The sequence below is a fragment of the Hydra vulgaris genome, chromosome 10 (assembly GCF_038396675.1).
Source record: "Hydra vulgaris chromosome 10, alternate assembly HydraT2T_AEP".
In the NCBI taxonomy this organism is placed as follows: domain Eukaryota; kingdom Metazoa; phylum Cnidaria; class Hydrozoa; order Anthoathecata; family Hydridae; genus Hydra; species Hydra vulgaris.
The window spans coordinates 18,883,190-18,904,400 of NC_088929.1; the positions used below are offsets into that span (position 1 = coordinate 18,883,190).

At 25.0% G+C, this 21,211-nt stretch overlaps 1 protein-coding gene across 2 annotated transcripts; it reads right to left on the reverse strand.

Annotated features, from left to right (window-relative positions):
• Positions 1 to 993: 993 nt before the first annotated feature.
• LOC100210640 (calponin homology domain-containing protein DDB_G0272472) lies at positions 994 to 21,093 on the reverse strand. Of its 2 annotated transcripts, none has more exons than XM_065807413.1 (10): positions 20,684 to 21,093; positions 14,752 to 15,017; positions 14,579 to 14,644; positions 11,486 to 11,685; positions 11,352 to 11,388; positions 10,055 to 10,333; positions 7,613 to 7,953; positions 4,416 to 4,604; positions 1,616 to 1,775; positions 994 to 1,512 (listed from the first exon to the last, which is right to left on the reverse strand). In XM_065807413.1, exons 1-10 carry the CDS (start codon positions 20,929 to 20,931, stop codon positions 1,394 to 1,396), a joined length of 1,905 nt encoding a protein of 634 aa, XP_065663485.1. In that variant the 5' UTR covers positions 20,932 to 21,093; the 3' UTR covers positions 994 to 1,393. The 2 variants fall into 2 exon arrangements, with proteins under 2 accessions (XP_065663485.1, XP_065663486.1); XM_065807414.1 differs by having other exon boundaries at positions 994 to 1,509; positions 20,684 to 21,065.
• Positions 21,094 to 21,211: the final 118 nt, after the last annotated feature.

A 21,211-nucleotide genomic window follows, 5' to 3' on the forward strand; every position in this document is an offset into this window, starting at 1 on the left:
TTAAACTGTATTCTAAATAATCTTTTTAACGACAACTTTTTAAATTTTTGACTTTTTCTTTACTTTAAATCATAACTCAGCCAAAAATTTATCAATTTACTTAAAAATTTTAAAAAATGTTCCTAATAATGTCCTATAGAGAATAAGCGAAGCAGTTTTTGTTGTATATTTATATGACTATTCTACTACAGGGCCGACGACATCGGGGAGGGGTTCTGGGGGTCGCCCCCCCGGGACCCCTCCCCGATTTTTTTTTTTATTAGAGAACTTTTTTTAGAAAATGACGATTAGGCAATTTCAAAACTCGTGTTGTCGGCCCTGTACTAAAAAAAAATTCAAAAAAAGGCAGTTTTTCAAAAAATGAATTTTAACGAATTTTTTTTTTCGCTTATTCTCTGCATTTGGTAAATTTCATTTAAAATGGATAAGGTCTTCTCGAGTTATTGAGGTTTGCTATGAATTTTCGTCAAAATGTACTTATTTTTGCAGATTGTGCAAAAGAAATTGTAGAACACTTTGAAATTTTGTAATTTTTTTCTTATCAATTGACCCAGGAAAAAAAGTTCTATAGAACTTTTATAAACTTTTGAAATGTATGGCCTATAGAAATTCTAAAGAATTTTTATAGAATGTCTATTAATTTCTATAGAAATTGTTTTAAAACTTTTTTTTTCTATAGAAAAAAAAGTTCTATAGAAATTAACAGAGATTCTATAAAATTTCTATAGGTCATATATTTCAAAAGTTTATAAAAATTCTATAGAACTTTTGTTCCCGGGGATGCAAGTTACGGATTGTTAAATAATAAAAGCTAAATTTTTTTTTTATTATTATTTTTGTAATGAACCATTATATCTTTCTTTTTTATTTTCATACCAGTAAAAACACAAAAAAGAGTACAAATGCTTTTGCCTAATTTGGGTTATATAGGCACCATAATCCGGGCTTAGTGATTTCTTAACGTTTGAACTCGGTTAATAATACAATTCAATGTTTTATTAGACTTATCATGAATCTTTATTTCATTATATACAAATAACTTAATAAATCTGTAATTATTTACAAATAAAAACCAACAAAAAGAAATTTATATAAAAATGATATATAAGGCTTTATTAAAACGCAGTTTAGTGTTGCTTCGAGCTTGAATCGTTAAAAAAAAAAGTTTAATTATCAATTGTGATGAGCACGAATATCGATAGTTCAAAACAATTTAATATCAATAACTCGCTACTTATGCAGAGAGTAAGATGTCGGGTTGCTCAATATGTTTAATAGGTTCATTGCACCAGAGAATTTAAAATTAGTTAGATTCGAATATAAAAGTCGTCCCACCAAAGTGTTGCATTCGCATATTTAATATTTAAAATAAATAAACTTGTATTTTTTTTCTTCATTTTTTGTGCTGGCTTGAAGTAGAACGTCCTTTAGCTGTTGGGCTTTTTGGGCTCAACATATTTTTTGAATCTGGAGGTAATTTTTTAGCAGGTGACTTGCTGACGGGTCTTGCTGCTTTGGTTCAATAAAGTTTTAGAAAAGAGTTAAAGTTAAGAAATATAAAAAATTGAATAATAAATAGTTGAATAATAAATAATCAAATTGTTAGAATATTTACCAGGATCTTTACTGTCAGGTTTATTGTTTGACTTTTTTAATTCCTTTTCTTCTAGCAATTTTTTAGCTTCTTCAAGCTCCTGATTTCTCTTATCTTCAACTCGTTTACGAAAAGCACTATCTTCATTCCAACTTCGAGCCTCTTCTATCATAGCTGAAGTCTGTATACACAATAAATACACACTTACATATACACACACAGATAATAATAGTGTTTTGGTAGATAATTAATATTTTTCAGTTTATTTATAGTTAATAGATTTATATTTTTTTTTTATATAACTATTTGTAATTATTATTTATTTGTTGTTTTTTAATTTACTCAAAGTTTTTTATTTAAGATGACCCGTAAAAACAACATTGCTAATGTTGTCCTGAGAAATCGCAAGAACCTTAGAAGCAATCCAGCAAGCTGCTAACACCATATTTTTGAATTGTCCTTGAATTGTAAAAGTTGAATTTTTTGTTGTTGTTGTTGTTACTCACCTTCCTCAAGGCTGAGAAAGCCACTACAGATGAGGAGGCTACATAATAGTGGTTAAAACCCTCTCTCAACTCTATAACTCCGAAACACGAACCTTGGCGAACAAGGCCGCTGCGCGGAAAAACAAGTTGAGCGCGGTACTACCAGGGACGTGGTGAGGATCGCACTCGGAACCTCTCGCTTATGAAGCGAGCGCTTTACCACCACACCACTACCGCATATTTTTACTTCAGTACCGCAGTATACCGCAGTAATTTTACTTCAATAAATAACTTTTCGTAACCAAGTTTCATTAACATGTGTTATCACGGTTAATGAATTCTGATTATTTAAAATACATAAAATTAAAATTTTCTAAAAAACTTGAAATGTTAATGTAGTGGTAGAGTGATCATTTTGTAAGTGAAAAGTCCAGAGTTTGATCTTCACCAGATCTCTCTAAGTAAAGCATTTAAATTGTTTCTCTGTGCAGTTGTTCGACAAAGTTTGTGTTTCAGAGTTAAAGAATTGAAAGAGGGTTGTAACAATTAAAAAAAAACTTGAATTAAAATTAATAATAAATTGATTATCAACCACATGAAAATTATTTTTATAAAAACTAATTCTTTATATAATGATAAAGTTTTGTTTACATATTATTTTATATTTAAAATGGAACATTCTAATCTATCAATATTTGCACAAATAAATTCAATTTAATTTATACATTATCTGCAAGTAATATATAAATTAAATTGAATGACAATTTTACTTATAATTACATCATTCATAATAAGCTGGAAATATGATATTAAAAAATTGGGTTAATTTATATAAACCTGGGTTAATTTATATATACATCATTATAATCATCATCACAAACATCATCACCATCATCACTATGGTCTTCTTAATTTATACTGTTTCTTTATAATATAAACAATCTCAAGTATTTTTCCTTAACTAAATCTTGTTCATACCATATGTAACACACTCTATTTAAGTTTTCTTACTTCTATTCTTTTCTCCTAAAGCTGCTACTTTTCCACATGGTGATACAAATTATCGAATCATCTGTATCCTTATTTCTCAACATACCCAAACCACCTTAATCTTCTCTGATAAGCCTTATTCGATACACTCACTATTCCAAACTATTGTCTATGATCATGGCTTCTTTTCTTGTCTTGTTAGAGTCATACCATGCATCCATCTGATTATCAAATTGCATTAAAGATGAGTTTTTCATCTTTAATGCAATTTAAAATACAAGTAATAACATAAACTTATCTTATAAATTGCTACAAGCATGATATATTGCATGATATATTGCATGATATATTGCATGATATATTGCAGTGATTTAAAAAAATTGTCAAAAGTTTATCTAAACTATAAAGCTTTTCTTAATCAATGATAAAATCAAAGAGTTGAGGAAACAGTTCAGGCACAATTTAAAAATAAATAGTTAAAATCATAAACCTCAAAAAAACACTTTATTTAATGATTTTTAATTAATAAAATAAAAGAATGTAACAGTTAAAGCTTTTGTACAACTTATTATTTGTAGAATTTTGTTTTGCCCGGGCAATTTTAATCCTATTATGAGTTTTGAATGAATTGATTGAATTGTACTGTAAAGACAAAAATAGTTTTTAATTGTTTTCTGTTGATTTTTATTGATTTATTGTGTATTTTTTAAAAGAAGCTGTTTCAATTAAAAAAAGCAAGCTGTTTCAATTAAAAGAAGCAAGCTGTTCTAATTAAGGAACTAAAGTATTCCAATTTAGGAAACCGGTTGCCTTGATTAGAAAAAAATGGTACTTTAACAAAACCAAATTTATTTCAAATAAAAGTGCAATCAATTGTCTGTTTAATTTAATCAAAAATGTTTACTAGTTAAACTATCGGTTAAAAAATATTTATTCCTTAGGTGCTCAAATTGCAGCTTTCCCCAACTTAAGTTTTATAAATATGCCAGCCTAAAAATAAATATCAAACATATATATGCATGATTCATGCCAGCATGTATTTATTAAATAGTAGATATATGCATAAATTAATATGGTCATGATTATATTTTATCATACTAATTAACTGTTTTCAAAATAACTTTTAGTGACCTTGACTTTGCTATCTATGATCTTGTAAACAACTTTGGTACATATTTATAAAACCTTATTTACATAAGAAGATATAGATTATCCTGGGTACCAAACAAACTTATATGGCATGACATTAAAAATGCCTTTTTCAAATAAAAAATTTTGAAAAGTTAAAAAGACAAAATTGTAAACACAAACAATAAAGAATTTATTCACAAAATTAAATCATTTACCCAAACAAAAAATGTACCAGCTCCAGCACTGATGTCAGTTATTGATATGAGGTCATGCTTAGAGATGTACTTCTTATGTGCCAAATTAGCCAAATCCATATTTACTTTGGAGGCTTCTAAAGTAGTAACCATTCTTTTTAGACTTTCCTTTCCTGTTCTACCAAGAAGACCTTGAATGAACTTCCAAGACTAAATTTTATTTAATCTAAATTTTATATTTTTTCTCACAAATAATTCTTTAATATTATTCAATATTTTTAATATAAACAATAATTCAATAAATAAAAATGTTAAATTTTTAAAGAAAAAGTATTTTGAAAATCCTTAAAAAAATTCAAATAAAAATGTAACTTTTTTCTTATGGAACTGGGGAATTTAGGGGAATGGAACTGGGGAATTTAGGGGAATGGAACTGGGGAATTTAGGGGAATGGAACTGGGGAATTTAGGGGAATGGAACTGGGGAATTTAAATAATAACAACAATTAAAATATTAAAAAAATCAAGAGCAGTTAATCAAGAATAAAAACAAAAACAAATATTATTAGAAACTAAACTTACAAAAAAAAAAAAAATAACTAAATATATAAAAAAACTATTAAATTTGAATTTTTTATGGTCAACATTTTTTTGTGCAAGAAAACTCTTCATCAATTTTTTATTTTTTGAAACAATTGACAAACCCAAGACAAGCAACTAGAAGCTTGATATTGGTGCCACATGTTGTTTTGAGTTGAAAATGTTTCTTTCAAAATCTGCAACAATTTTTACATCTCTTAATGGAACTGTCTTGTCTCCGCTTTTTTTAAATGTTGCATTTACTGATTTCATTTGAAGTCAATCTTGTACTTCTTTAATTGCTTTCACTTCTTTCAATCTCATTACTTTGCATTAGATTTTTTGAGCACCTCTTTAATGACACTATGTAACTGTTCCCATATAAATATTAATTTACAAAATTGAGTTTAAGCTTAACTCATATATAAGGATCAACACCTGCAGATATTGAGTTAGCAGAACAAAAACTTGCATAACTTGGACTTGATTTGCAAAAAAGTATTGTCGGTATTATGACTGATAGAGCAAGTGTAATAGGGGAAGAGACAAAAACATTCAAAAATTGCAAGATGTAATTTATGGCCAACCCCTAATATTTGAATGACCTTGCGTTGCTTGTTATAAAGTTGAGTAAAAATAAATCCAAAAAAAATGAAGGAATTTTTGAAACTTGTCTGAGTTAAAAAACAAAAATAACTTACAATAAACTTATAAATTAAATAAATTACAATAAATTATAAACTCATATTGAATGATTAATATATATTTTTTACATGTATTTATTTTTGCATGCTGGCACTTTTCGAGATTCAGGTCAGCAGTTGTATGCGTAGAAAAGTAAAGATAGATCAACTTTTGCATCAGGATTGCTGTATGCCAATCTGGATTTTTCCAGCTTTGATAAGTTGTACAAACTCTTGTCAAAGTTGTAACTGTTCCTTTATGCTCAAAAAAACTTTTAATTATTATTATTTTTTTTTTCCTGATTTATACAGTCTACAGTTTTTTAAGTCTTCTATCAACTGCTTTTATGCTCTTTGTTTTCTGTTGATTTTCAACCTAATTAGAAATTGCTTGCAGCCTCGTTGGGTGTAAATTTATTTTCTGTTAATTCTCAACCTAATTAATGGTTGCTTGCAGCCTCATTGAATGTAAATTTGTTTAAAAACTTTAATTTAACTTTTCTTTTACAACACCCCCAGTTTCCTTTCCAATTTGCTTATTCAATAATCATAGAAAAGTCAAGTTCAAATATTTGATTAGGATTAACTTAGAACAAACTTTTGATAGGATAAGTTAATGTATTAAGTAATCCTATCAAAGTTTTTAACAAATTAATATAATATATTAATATGTTAAAAACTGCATTTCTCTTGTTACTAACTATGTTGCATGTTCAAAAACAAGAGCATTTATTTTCAATATGAATTAACATCCAATAAGAAGTATGGCAGGTAAAATTTTTATTTTCAATAATAATAAACATCCAATACAAAGTATGACAGGTAAAAAATGTTAAACAAAAAACGTTTTCTAATGATTCTAATTTACAGTCTTTAAACATTTTGGTTATAAAAACTTATAATTTGTAGATTGCAACATATTGTATTTATTTTATGATTTTAGTTATTGTTTGTACATTGAAAACTACTCAATTACTTTATTTGATAACTACATTATTACGTTTTATAACTAATGTTTCTTGTGTAGAGCTATGTCTTAGCCCTAGCCAGTCAAGCAGTGCTGCTAAACTGTAGCATTACTATTATAGGGCTAGATTGTGATAGCCCTATATTAGTTGTGATAATTTAGTTTCGAAAGAATGTAAAATAATGAAAAGATTGAATATAAAATATAGCTTCAAATGAATGTAAAACTATTTTTATAGTGACCTTTGTTAAAGAAGCTTTTTTTTTTGTCTGCAAACTAATTCATTATATTAAACATAAGTCTCTCCATCATAGATTATAATTGCTTTCGATGTGACTGGTCGTAATCTAGAGAAAATACTGGGTATTGTAAAGATATTATCTGGCACTGGACTGGCACAAGCAAAAGCAATCTTCCAGTTACTGACAATATGGAATGTTGCAAATTATATTGTCGGTATGTGTTTTGACACAACAGTGTCAAACAAGGAATCCAAAAATGGTGCATGCATCTTGCTAGAGAAGTTAATGGAGAAAAATTTTCTCTATTTTGCTTGCCGTCACCATATGCATGAAGTAATTATTGGGGAAATATACTCAGTTTTGCTTGGACCCAGCAGTGGGCCCAAAATTTGAACAATTTCAGAAGTGTTGGCCAAGCATAAATCAAGCCAATTATGCTCCATTAGATGACCCATCTTGCTGAACCACCCATCTTGCTGAACACCCATCTTGCTAAACACCCATCTTGCTGAACCACAGCTTCAGCAACTTAGATCAGAGGCTGGCTGCTTTCTGCAGCCTAATAATTCTCTAAATATTATCCAAAACACCTAAGATTTTGCACAGAAGTTTTTTTCAATCAAAGAAACAGTATTTAAAACTGTATATATATATATATATATATATATATATATATATATATATATATATATATATATATATATATATATATGTATATATATATATATATAAATTATTAATATCTCACTTGAAGCTCTTGCTCTTTATAACCAAGTAAAATGTAAACAGCAATCATAATTTCATGTATAGCTGGTATTGGTGTTTTGTAACTTCTTATCTCTGATATAGTTCGCTGATCTAAAGCTAAAATGTCTTTTTTAATCTTTTCAAGTTTTTTGAGCTTTTCTACTAATTCATCTGCAGCTTTAATTTGTTCAACATGGTCTTTTTCAAAGCCAGAAGTCTGGATTGTTTTTACACAATTTTCAATGTCATTTAAATTCCGTCTAATCATGGCATCTTCAAGATTCTCCCCACACTTTATGGAGTTTGATGTTTCTTCCGCTATCTGAATGTCTGGTTTCAAAGCTAAATGTAATAAAATAAATCATGCATGTTAAAACTTCAAATAAAAAAAATATGTGCTTAAATCTATGCTACAAAATAAAATTAAAAAAATATATATATAAATCAAAATAAATCACAAAAACAAAATGTAAATAAGTAAAACATTAAAAAAATTTTGCTAAATAAACAAGATTTGACTTTGATTTCTATTCGTAATCAAATATTTTTAAAGCTGCTTATTTCACTTTTCTATAGAAAAATAAAAAATAGCTTTGCTTGCAAAAAAATTGGCAAGCAAGTAGAATTTTTGAGAATGAAAATGGCCCACTTGCTGTTTATACTAGGATCATTTTATTTATAAAATCAATGACATGCAAGCTGAACAGCATGTGGTATTTTAAAAAGGATGTGTGCTATGGAGTATAAAAGCCTGTTTTTATAGATATTGCACAAATTGAAGTCTTTATTTTCGGGATAATACTTTCAGCAGCAAAAATCTTTGTCAAGAAACAACACAAATTAATAAAAACACTATATTTTTATTTTCATTAAAATCTTTAAGTTGCTTATATTTACTAAATAAAAATTTATATCTAGTAAATATCTAATTTATTAATTTTTCAAAATAAATTTTATTAAAATTTATCAATTTTTATGCCAGTATTTTCAAAATAAGTTCAACATTAAATTTATGCATAATTTTGAAATTATGTTCTTTAAAAATTTTTTATTTTTTTTATTTCATCACATTTCATTCTATTACAAAAACAACAAAAGAAGATTTAAAAACAACAAAAGAAGATTTAAAAACAGCAAAAAAAGATTTAAAAACAACAAAAGAAGATTTAAAAACAACAAAAGAAGATTTAAAAACAACAAAAGAAGATTTAATAACAGCAAAAGATTTAAAAACAACAAAAGAAGATTTAAAAACAGCAAAAGAAGATTTAAAAACAACAAAAGAAGATTTAATAACAGCAAAAGATTTAAAAACAACAAAAGAAGATTTAAAAACAGCAAAAGAAGATTTAAAAACAGCAAAAGATTTAAAAACAGCAAAAGATTTAAAAACAACAAAAGAAGATTTAAAAACAGCAAAAGAAGATTTAATTTAAAATATATAAAACTTAATACAGTTAGTTAAAGAAAATATAGAAAAATTATTTCTTAGTTATTTATAAAATATTTTTTTTTAATGTAAGAGTGAAAATGTTTCAGAAAATTATGGCCGAAATAATAATTTTAACATTTGCTGAATTAGCATTTTTTTTAAAAATCGATTTACTTACATGGAGATTTCATTTAAAGAAAAAATGAATTTCATTTAAGGAAAAAAAATTTTCTTTATGAACTGTGTTCATACAGTTGCATATCTATTTATATTTCTTCTATTATCTAGTTTATTATTTAAAAAATAAAACAGCCGACTGAATGTAGCAATATAGTTAAATGAGAGATTTAATTTTTATAAAGTCTGAACTCAATCTTCATAACAAACAATTGATACATTGACATGGCTGAATAACTGAAACAGTACCAATGACGATAACATGGATTTACTAATAGATATTGTTTTTCTACTAACCTAAAAGAAAGTTGAAATAGTTGTATATTCTAAAATTGCACCAAATTTTTTATGATAAAAAATTAGAGTTTGCAACTTTATCAAATGTTTTCATTTATGCAATGTAGTTTATCACTACTGTAATATATAAAACAACTTTATGGTGTATGTAGAGATGTATGCATACAACTGCATGCAACACCTGAGAAATCAGAATCATACAATATAATCATTAAATATTTAAAAGCATTAAAAAAAATCAAAAAAAAGTTTGTTTCTAACTAGTTGAATTTAAATTATAAACTAATTATAAAAAAGATTAGAACATTTTATATTATATGTTTACATACTGTACATCATATAATAAAAATATTTAATACAATATATAATATACTATATGCATAATATATAACATAGTGAGAAACCTAGAAAAACTCCACTGTACCATTTATCAGCTAACATGGCTGCCACAATATTTGTAAATATTTAAAAAAAAGTATCTGAAAATATAATGCTAGGTTTAAAACATAAAACAAAATATTATACAATAAATTATACCTGGAATTTGTGCTTCCTTAGCTTCTATAACTGTAGCATCAATCTTATATCGTTTGCGTGTCTTAACAGCAGCATTTAATGACAATCGTAAACGCTTTTCCTTGTTTTCTAAAATTTCTTTAGCTGCCTTCTCTTTGTCTAACTTTGCATGGTTAAGATCAACTTCTGATGAAGCATTTTTAATTCGCATTTCTGCCTCATGAGCTTCCTTTTTAGCAAGTTCTTCAGCTTCTGCAGCCAAGATAGCATTCTTTTCTATTTCTTTTGCTTGCTCTTCCACTTAAAAGATACATATAAAGCTGTTTATATTATATTTGTAAACTCTTTTAATTAAAAATAAATCATTTAAATTTTATATCCAAAAAAGTATTGTTTTCAAACAATATAGAATATTTTACTTTATATTTACTATTTCAGAAAAATTTACGAAAAAAAAAACAAACCTTTTTTGTTAGAGGAAAATAATTAACTTTTAAAATTTGACTTATTTTTATTTTTATGCTTCAATTTAATATTTTATTGTTAATATATAAAAATAAACATAGTATTTATAATTGTCTAAAAAATACTCTCTTCTTAAAGACAGTGTTTACCATAATACTGTTTGGCACAAACCATTATATACTGTTTTTATTCTATCATATGATTTTTGTTTGTTGCAACTGCATTTTTTCAACCAAAGATTATTCATATCTGGTAAGTCTATTTTATTATAAAAATGAAATTAAAAAAAAAGTAGAAATAAATCAGAGAAAATAGATGGTTGCCTGTTGCATCATATTTTTTATTTTTTTGAAAATGATTTTTTGAAAAAGATTTCAAAACCTTTAAAAACCTTAAAATAAAAAATAAATTGAACAACCAATGCCATTATAAAACATTTAAACCATGACTTTTTTAAGGTAATTTTTTTGAACAATAACTTTTATAAGGTAATTTCTTTGAACCATGACTTTTATAAGGTACTTTCTTTGAATAATGACTTTTATAAAGTACTTTCTTTGAATAATGACTTTTATAAGGTACTTTCTTTAAATAATGACTTTTATAAGGTACTTTCTTTAAATAATGACTTTTAAAAAGTAATTTTTTGAAAAGATTATTTTATTTTACACAAAATATCTGAATAAGAGAATATATATAATAAGATACAAACATTTTTTTTTTCTTTTTTTAATAAAATATATAATAAGTTGTATATCTAACATTTATTTCTGAGTTTTTGGCTTTAGCTGTTTAAATGAAATAATAAAAAAAATCAAAATTAAAAAAATATATATTAAGATATGGACATTACATTTTTTTCTGAGTTCTTCTTCTTTTCTTGCTTTTTCCTGATGTTAAAAATTTAACAATTATTTTTCAATTATTTCAAAGTTCAATAAACTAAACAATAATCATGAAATTCTTTTCAAAAAATTAAAAAACCACCTGTTCTAACTCCTGCTTTTTCCTGAGCTGTTCAATTCGAATGTTTTCTTCTTCAAGTTCTTTTTCTTTGTTTAGTTTCTCCTCAAGTTCCCTTTGTTTCTCTAATTCTGCCTGCCTTATTTTTTCAGCTTCCGCTTCCTCTAGTTTTTTCTTTTCTAGCTGTTCCATACGTCTTTTAAATAGTAATTCTGCCTCTGATTCTAAAATTATAAAACAACATGATCATCCTAATTAAACAATAATATTTTATTGTATTGCTGTAAACAAAAATATTATGTTGTTGTGCTGCCTCAATAAAAATTATGCAAAATTTATCTAAAAAGGGCTGATGCTACATTGATTGCTTTCAAAATGCCAAAAAGCCAAACTAGGATAGTTATAGTGGAAAAGCAACAAACATTGTACACATTTAAAAAATGTTAACTATAAGCTTGATCATAGTATATATAATATATTATATTAATATATATTAATATATATATATATATATATATATTTATATATGTATATATTTATATATTTATATATGTATATATATATATATATATATATATATATATATATATATATATATATATACACATATATATATATACATATATATATATATATATATATATATATATATATATATATATATATATATATATATATATATATATATATATATGTGTGTGTTAATTATTCTAACTTCTTGATATTATTATCTCTTATTATTAAAATATACTCTTAATTTTCTTATCGTTATTGCTACAATTATTAATAGTACTTTGTGTATTTTTTCTCTTTTTTACTATTATTACCTGCAAATTATGATTTCTACATGTTTATTTTTTTTGTATGTCTATATAATTGTATAATAATATTGTATGTCTATATAATAATTACACTGATCAACAAATAAAATTTTATTGTGCGTATCTTGTTAACTAGGTGGTTTTTTAAAACAAATTAAATATGCTGATTTCAAATATGCAAACCATTTTTCACCATCACGTCAAGTTGTAAAGATATTTGGGTTCTTTAGTATTTAAGGTAAAGTCCCTAATATTGTCGAAAAAAAAGTTATTCAAAAGTATGTCAACCTGGGTCTCAAAAGAAGTGTATTTTCATAGAGATTTTAAAAATGGTATTTGTTTGTAATAAAAATAAGTACTTTTTGTATTATTGCTGAGAAACATTTTGTTAAAATTTTTTTAAAAGTCTTTAGCATTTTTTCACATAATTTTTTTTGTCAATAAATTTTAAGTAAAAATATTGATCTTTTCTAAAATCTCTATGAATATACGCTTCTTTTGAGACCCAGGTTGACATACTTTTGAATAAGTTTTTTTTCGACAATATTAGGGACTTTACCTTAAATACTAAAGAACCCAAATATCTTTACAACTTGACGTGATGGTGAAAAATGGTTTGCATATTTGAAATCAGCATATTTAATTTGTTTTAAAAAACCACCTAGTTAACAAGATATGCACAATAAAATTTTATTTGTTGATCAGTGTTATTAGTTATATATATAAAAACTGGTATCACCCTATTGATAAGACTTCTGTATAAGTGACTCGAGACCTATAAATCATCAACTTATTAATATAAATATTATACTTATAACGATTATTAAAATATATATAAATATTTTTGTTGTTGTTATTACTGTTGCAATTTATTATTTTTATAAATATAACTTGTATTACTCTTAATTTTGTTCTCTTATACATTTTTATAATAACTTTTTATTATTATCATAATTATTTTTATGGTTGTTATTATTATTATATTTTTACTACTATTGTAAAAATGATTATAAATAAAAAATAAATAAACTTGTTGCTGTTGTTGTTAAATATTTTTAAAGTGTTTATTTTCTATTAAACCAAATTTTATGAACTTATGTGTAGATATAATATAATAATATATTATTTTACTACAAACAGCTTTGATATAATGCTTTGTGCTGCGCAAAACTTAAGTATATAATTTAAACTTAGATTTAATTAATACCCATTTTTTTGTTAGTAAGTAAATTGAGTTGACGGATTGTATATATTTCGATTGTCACATCCTTTAGTTTTCGTTTCTTTTTTTATATTTTTGTAAAAAAAAACAAATTATGTATGTTATGCTCAACAACATATGTAATATGGATATTTAAAAAAATTTCTTTGAAAAATTTTTTTAACAAGACTTGTTGAAAAAAATAAAAAACAAGTTTTAGTTGAACTAAATTATACAGTGTTCTATATAAAAGTCTAAACATAAAATTTATACTTTTATATAGAACAATATATAACTTTTCAAATTAAAAAAATCACAATTTTAAAAATAAAATATTATAAAATTCTTTGAAATTGAAACATTTGTATTCTAACATAATTGCTTATGTTTCATTATCAGCTCAAAATTCTTATAACACTCATAAATTTTTATTATGGTTTTTTTAACTAAAAATTTTTTAAAAATAAAAATGGATACTAATACCCGAACTGCTAATAAACAGCGCTTTGCACAACGAACCATTTAAAATTTGTTAAAGTTAATTTTATTACAGAATTATTTTTCATAACTTTAAAAAGAAACTATTTGCTAAAAATTACATCACAATTTTATAGTCAGCTAAAACCGGTAATAAAAACAGCTTAACACTTTGATGCAAATTGTATACTTATATATATAATTGTATAATTTATATATTGTATACTTATATATATATATATATATATATATATATATATATAATATATATATATATATTATATCTTATTAATAATACTTTTTATATTAAACTTTTATTATATTATATAAGACATTTTATTTATATTTATTATATCATACTTCTTTGCGACATCATGTAAAAATAAATTGTAAAATACAATTGTATATTATTGCAAAGCGATGAGCCAATGAAAAACTGTAAAATGTTTATGAAAGGTGTTGATTGTGCCTGTCAATATTTGTAGTATTACTCAATGCTGCCTTATAACAAGAATTTTTATACATGATGTTATAAGAGAATAGATATGAAAATATGATTATTTCTGTACCAAGTACATAAAGTATGTATGTATGTATTTATGCGTGTATGTGTTTTACCTTGTCTTTTCAGATCTTCCTCTTCTTTTTGCTTAAGCATAGCATCCACTTGAAGTGCATCACTATCTTTAAAAAATAATAAGAAAACTTTTTCATACACATTATCAAAGTTTAAAACTAACAATACCCTAGTATCAGAACTAAATAAGATCATATTTATAAGAATGTCATACCTTTCAGATGCTTATCATCAGCAATGAAAAACTCCTCTAGCCAATCATTTGTGGGTATATTGCATAAATCAACCTCAATCTCTTCAAAGGTTATATTTGAATTTGGCACAGGTCGATTCTTTATAAATAGATCAAATTTATGCATAGAAAAAAATTCTCCATGAACCATCTTAAAAAGGAACAAGACATCAGACTTGGGTATTGCACCTTTCCGTTGACGATCAAGCATAGCAAACTCCCATTGTAAGTCACGAGCAAGATAATACCTTTACACAAAAATGAAATTAAAAATAAATTAATATATCTCTGGTCACACTCAGTATGAATCAGTAAAGTCACTTGTATCAACAGGATGTGTGTGCCAAAAAATATATATATTCCTCTTTTTGGATATTAAAACTACTTTAGGGTGTCTTCTACTAAACATTAAAAAATATATAGGGCATAAAAAAATAACTTATTTATCTAAGCAGCACTTTTATTACATATGCTTTTATTATATATTATATATACTGTGGCTAGGAGTGTAGTAGCAGTGTGCAGTAGTATAGCTTTTGAGTTGTGAGCAAATAGTAAGGAGTTCAAAATCACAACATTCCTGGAAGTCCTGTGCATAAAATATTTTAAAATTATAGGATTAAGAAAGGGATAATAAAACAATAATAAGACAACAATAAAAAAACATTAAAAAGTTACATACTAACAATGAATAAAATAGTAGTACTATAATACTACTAAAATAAAACTAACATTTCATATTTCTATATATTTGTATTTATTACTTATATATTTCATAGTTACTTTACTAAAGTAGTTTTTGAAGTATAATCTGATTTCTTTTTGATTCAGATAAACTAATTTGTATTTTATTATATTTTTAGATATTATATCAAGTTATATTGTAATTAATAATTTATTTACTAAAAAAAAAATATTTATTTACTAAAGTTATAAACTTTAACAGAATATACATCAAACTCACCACCAAACACAAGCCCTCTGACATTTTTCCCATCAGTTTGAATGAGGCTTTTTAGTTTTGTGTGTGTGTGTGTATGTGTTTTTTATATATATATATTAATTAAAAATAATTTTTCCAGCAAAAACTAAAGAATTTCAAAAGAAAAAACTAATATAAATTGATTTCCAGAGTTATAGCAAAATGACCTGGAACAAAACATCAAATATAATAAATTTAAGTCTAAGGTTACTTAGCATCTGCATCTGGAAGTAATTTTCATTTAAAACTAATATAACAATTAAATCAACACTCTTGAAATATTTCAAGACCTATCAAAATTTCAAGACTTATCTAAATTTTGCAGTCTATCTTCATTGTAATCATTTCAAGAAAAAAAGATTTGACAAGAATTCCAGATTTTTTTTTTAATGTATTTACTTTCCCAATGCAAGGGACCCATTACAATAAAGGGAGATTCTTTTTTTATTGTTGTTACAATTCTTTTTCAATCTGTTAACTCCAAAATACAAGCTTTGATGAAATGCAACTGTGCAGAAAAATAAGTTAAGCTCAGTATTACCAGGGGCATGGTGTGGGGTCAAACTTGGAACTTCTTACCTACAAAGCGAGCTCTCTACCACTACAACACTACCACTAAGATTGCCCATTTTGGTCTTGTATTACTTTTCATACTCTAAATAACGATTAAACAATAACTATTAGGAATTTTCAAGATTGTTAACTTCTGTTGATCAGCTGATAAAAATCTAGTACCTTAAAAATAATCTAGCTGATAAAAATCTAGGTTATATTTTCGAAGCAATCCTAGAAATTTTTATAATGCTGCCATTAATTATAAAAACTTGAGTCACAACTACAACAGCACTATTATTGACTTTTATAATATTATTTTAAACGACTCATTAAAAAGACACCAAAAAATGAAAAAAAAAGAATCCTTAAATAAATGTGTCAGATTATTTTCTTATATTTCTAACTAAATTTAAAGTAATAAAGTAATATGAAAACTTCTAGCAAGAATTTAAAGAATTTAAAAAACAATTATTGTTTCTCCTTTGGGAGCAAAACTTTTTTGAAAATGTAAACAATACTTTGTCTCTTATGCACACATCTTATAAAGATTCACTCAACGTTTTCTTTGAAACCTAGTTTATATTAATACTATGTTATATTTATATTATATTATGACAGAATCATGACAGTACCAACAACTATATTATATATATGCAATACAAACTGATTATGTAAACTGAAAATAAAAATTTTTTAAAAAATTATTTTTCGAAAAATGAGAAATTTATAATACTTTATTATTAGTATTAATAGAAAAAAATGACAACAAATGTCTTTGTATTTTTTTGAATAAGTCGAGACTATATAAAGTAAGATTTTCTTGATCCATCAATTGATTAAGAAGTATTCCTGGTTGTTTTTAACTTATTTTTAAGATGTGTAACTTTGGGATTCAATTATCTTAGTTATTATGCTTATTATGCTGCTCTCTTAGAAAAGGCGTTAAAGGTGCTAAAGGCTTTCTGGTTGTAAAAGAAATGGGTGTATCCTAAATCAAAGTTCTGAAAAAATATTAGTGCATTACAATTTGAACGAAGAGTGAGTGTTATCATGTGATATATCACTCTATAGAGTTAAACCTCCATTAGCCCTAAATTAAGGCAAATTGTTAATAAAACTCAGCAACTTTTATACTTAAAACATTATGTTCTGCTGAATGGAATTACTTTTGGACTCACTAATTCTAGTTTAATTCAAAATGAAATTGAGAATTATTTACAAAAGTTTGTTACATATCCTTAAAAGGATTACAAACTGTGTTACAAACAATGATTATAATTCAACAGCGTGGAAAATAACGGCCTTTCAATTGTCAATGACTGTCTGAAATGATTAAAACTGCTATTTTGACCTCCAAAAATGAATTCTTGCTCGTCATGGTTGACTGGTTGAAAAAAATCAGAGTTTTGAAAAACAAGGTTTGACAAATAGTCAGTATAGATCAATTTAGAAAATGCATATTCTAAAATTTCATAAAAACATTTAAATTTTGAAAAAACGTTAAAAATAGTTTTATGATTTACAATATGCTTTTTTAATTTGCTTCGTTGACAAATATTTTAATGACGTAAACTATACCTATTCATTTTTTTGCTTCATTTATTTCAATTACTTAATTTTACTGTAATGAAGAACTACTATAAATATAAAAATTTAAACAAAATGCATTTCGTTGACAAATATTATAATGACATAAACTATACTTGTTAATTTTTTTGCTTCTCTTATTTCGATTACTTAATTTTACTGTAATTAAGAACTGCTATTAATATAAAAAAAATGAACGAAAAAAATTTTTTTTTCGACTGTCTAAAAAAAATGCGGGAGGTTATTTGATTGCTAGCCAATTAAATAACTGCCCGCATTCGATTTCTCATTTTCCACGCTGTGGAAAACACAATGACTGCTTTATAAAAATAGCCATAGACATCAACCTTTTTAACACATAATTTTAAAAATTTTACTTTATAAAATCTGCTCCACATATTTTTTCTTTATAAAAGCTGTTGATGCATTTCAAAATAGTTTACAAACTATTTTTTTTGATTTGATCTAAAACACGCATAAAAAACAACTGTACACAATCTTTCATGCCAAAGGGTGAGGTTGAAAATATATATTTATAAATAACTTTTTAATTCCATTTTTTACAAATTTGAAAATAGTATTAAACAAGCTTTTTATCAATTGCTTTAAAATAAAAAAAACACTGCTTAACTGAATGTTTGTTTAACGATATTTCGTGTCACATGATTATTTTTAAATATTACTTAGATGCAAAAAAATCTGATTTATTTTTATAGATTAACAAAAGAAAATTATTTTGTTAACTAATAATGCTTCAATATATGTAGTAATTAAACATGTGCAGTTGCATTTTTGATTTTGATTTTTTGGAATGCAAGACAGGGTTGCAATTTTAAATCAGTGTTCTTTAATAATTACTAAAAAAACTATTACAATTATTATTAATAATTGTTAAGATATTTTAAAAAAACATTATTTTCAAAAATTTTTATACTCTTTCAAATATTGTCTGTTTTAAAGATGTTTGAGTATTAAATATATACATATTAAAATCCTGGTAACTTTGAAACTAACTTTATAACTCTTGAACCTTTAAGGGTAATCCTAAAAAAATGATTCTAATAAACAAATATTTGAGTTAAACAAAGTAAAACAATTGTTCTTGCTTTCAAGAGACTATAGAAAACAGTTTGAGGTATTTAAAAGTTTGAGTTAACTGATGGTCAACTTACCAGAAATTAACTGTTTATGATTATTAAAAGTCATCTTTAGACAATAAAAAAATGCTTAAACATGCATACCTACCTCCCTGATCTCAGCCTCAGGAGATCAATATGTAAAAAAAGTTATAAACATTGGTGGATTAAGCTTAAAAAATGACAATATATGAAATGTATTTAGTAACTAGTTTTACACACCGTTATGTTAATTTATCATTAAGCTATCTGAATTTGTAAAAGGTATAGATAAAAAAATAAAAAATCTATGAAAATAATTTAAATAATGATAATTAACTAATATTTATCTGATTAAAAACAGAAAGTTTTATGTAACATACAAACATAACATCATTAATATAGAGAATAATAACAAAATATATGGGCTTTACTTGAAAATCATCATGAAAAAATTTTGGGCAATATAATTTGGTTGTGCCTAAAACTCAGCCTGTCTTGGTCCAAAAAGCTAAAACCTGATCTGGCTTAACCTTAAAGCCAACTTTTATTTCTTTTACTAAAAGTCTTTGTTTTTGCAAAAGAAATACATTTGTTTATCTTTTAATTGGTTAAAGATTTTACAAAAATATTTAAAAATCTGTAGTTTTTTGATTTTTAGAATTTTGTTTATGAACTACTTTCTTTAACATATTATGTAAAAGAAAATAGTAAGTAAAAAAATTCTTTGGAGTGTCAATATTATAAAATTGTACGCTTAATTCATTATCCAGGAAGTGACAAGATGATTACTGAAACTATTATGTAGGTGTGTGGATTTTATATAAAACTTATAAAATCTTCAATACATTTGTGTTAGACTTTACAATTCATGTGCGCTAACGTTGATTATGTGTGATATCCTGTTTTGTGTTAAACCTTGTGGTCCTCGTTTAAAATAGTTACAATGAGATCAGTGTAATCATTGTTGCCATAATGCCTGCGCACCTTAGCAGTCTTCTCACATGGCATTTTTATGTAGCCAATAGAAAAATGCTATACAACTGGTTTATACTGTATATAACTTAATTTATTTTTGTAAAAAAAAAAAATTCAAACAATAAATGTTTCTATTATTTGTGAGCTTGGTATAATAACTATATTAGTTTGTTTTTTTACTAAAGAAAAATTTTTTATCGTGGCCAGGTTTTAGATTTTTGGGTCGGGCCAGGTTCGAACATACCAGCTTTTAGGTACAACCATATAATTCCAATTTGTAAAACAATAAATAAAACAAATCACATGGTTAATAAACAATAAAACTTAGATATTTAGTAGCATAAATATATATATATATATATATATATATATATATATATATATATATATATATATATATATATATATATATATATATATATATATATATATATATATATATATATATATATACATTTATCATAGTTATAAAAAAAAAACTTTGTAAAAGTTCAACAGTTTTGAATTTTTAAAATTTTCAAGAGCACTATTAAGAACATAACAATGTCTCAACTTAATAATTTTTGAACAAATTGAGAAACTAAATAATAATTCTATAGTAGTAGAAATTTATAATAACTTCATTAAAATTGAAAACAAAATTCAAAATATAAATGTTTACTATTGTAAAAGTTTATTTTTATTTTCAGCAAATTACCTTCGATCCATTTCTTTTAACACATCTAAAAGTTCTTCTTTATCACAAAGTGAAGGAAAAGCACATACATAGTTAGTAGAAGCTTCAATCTGAGATAAAGATAAATTTCCTTCTCTCAGTCGACTATAAAGTACTTGAAGTTGTTTAATAGTTAAACCATTAAGTTCTTCTGTCTGAAAATTGCTATATATAAGATCTATAACTGTTTCTTTTTCATCGAGTTGAAAAATTTCAATTGCATCGTCCATTTTAAAATTATGTTTAAAAAAAATGCAAAGTAATAATAATTCATAGGTATACTGTATGCATATAAATTAAACTTGTAACTTTTGTTAGAAATATGATGTCGGCCATTTTGTTGTCAAAATAATTATTTTCACCATTGAGGAGGGCGTTTAAGTACAAAAACTATCTTCCGCAGAGGTTAGGTAGTTTAAGATGAACTGAGTGATGAACGGACGATTAGAACGAACTGAACAAAAGATTAACTGAGAGATGAACGGACTCAACAATAAGAGTCGTCCCTAG

Bases quoted from the DNA above. Each gene is read 5' to 3' on its own strand.
- LOC100210640 (XM_065807413.1), bottom strand. From the start codon at position 20,931: ATGGACGATGCAATTGAAATTTTTCAACTCGATGAAAAAGAAACAGTT. The intron at 11,389-11,485 runs GTGGTTTTTTAA...TTTTAACATCAG, and splicing joins AAAAGCAGGAGTTAGAACAG to GAAAAAGCAAGAAAAGAAGA. The intron at 4,605-7,612 runs GTGAGATATTAA...AATAAAATTTAG, and splicing joins ATAAAGAGCAAGAGCTTCAA to TCTTGGAAGTTCATTCAAGG.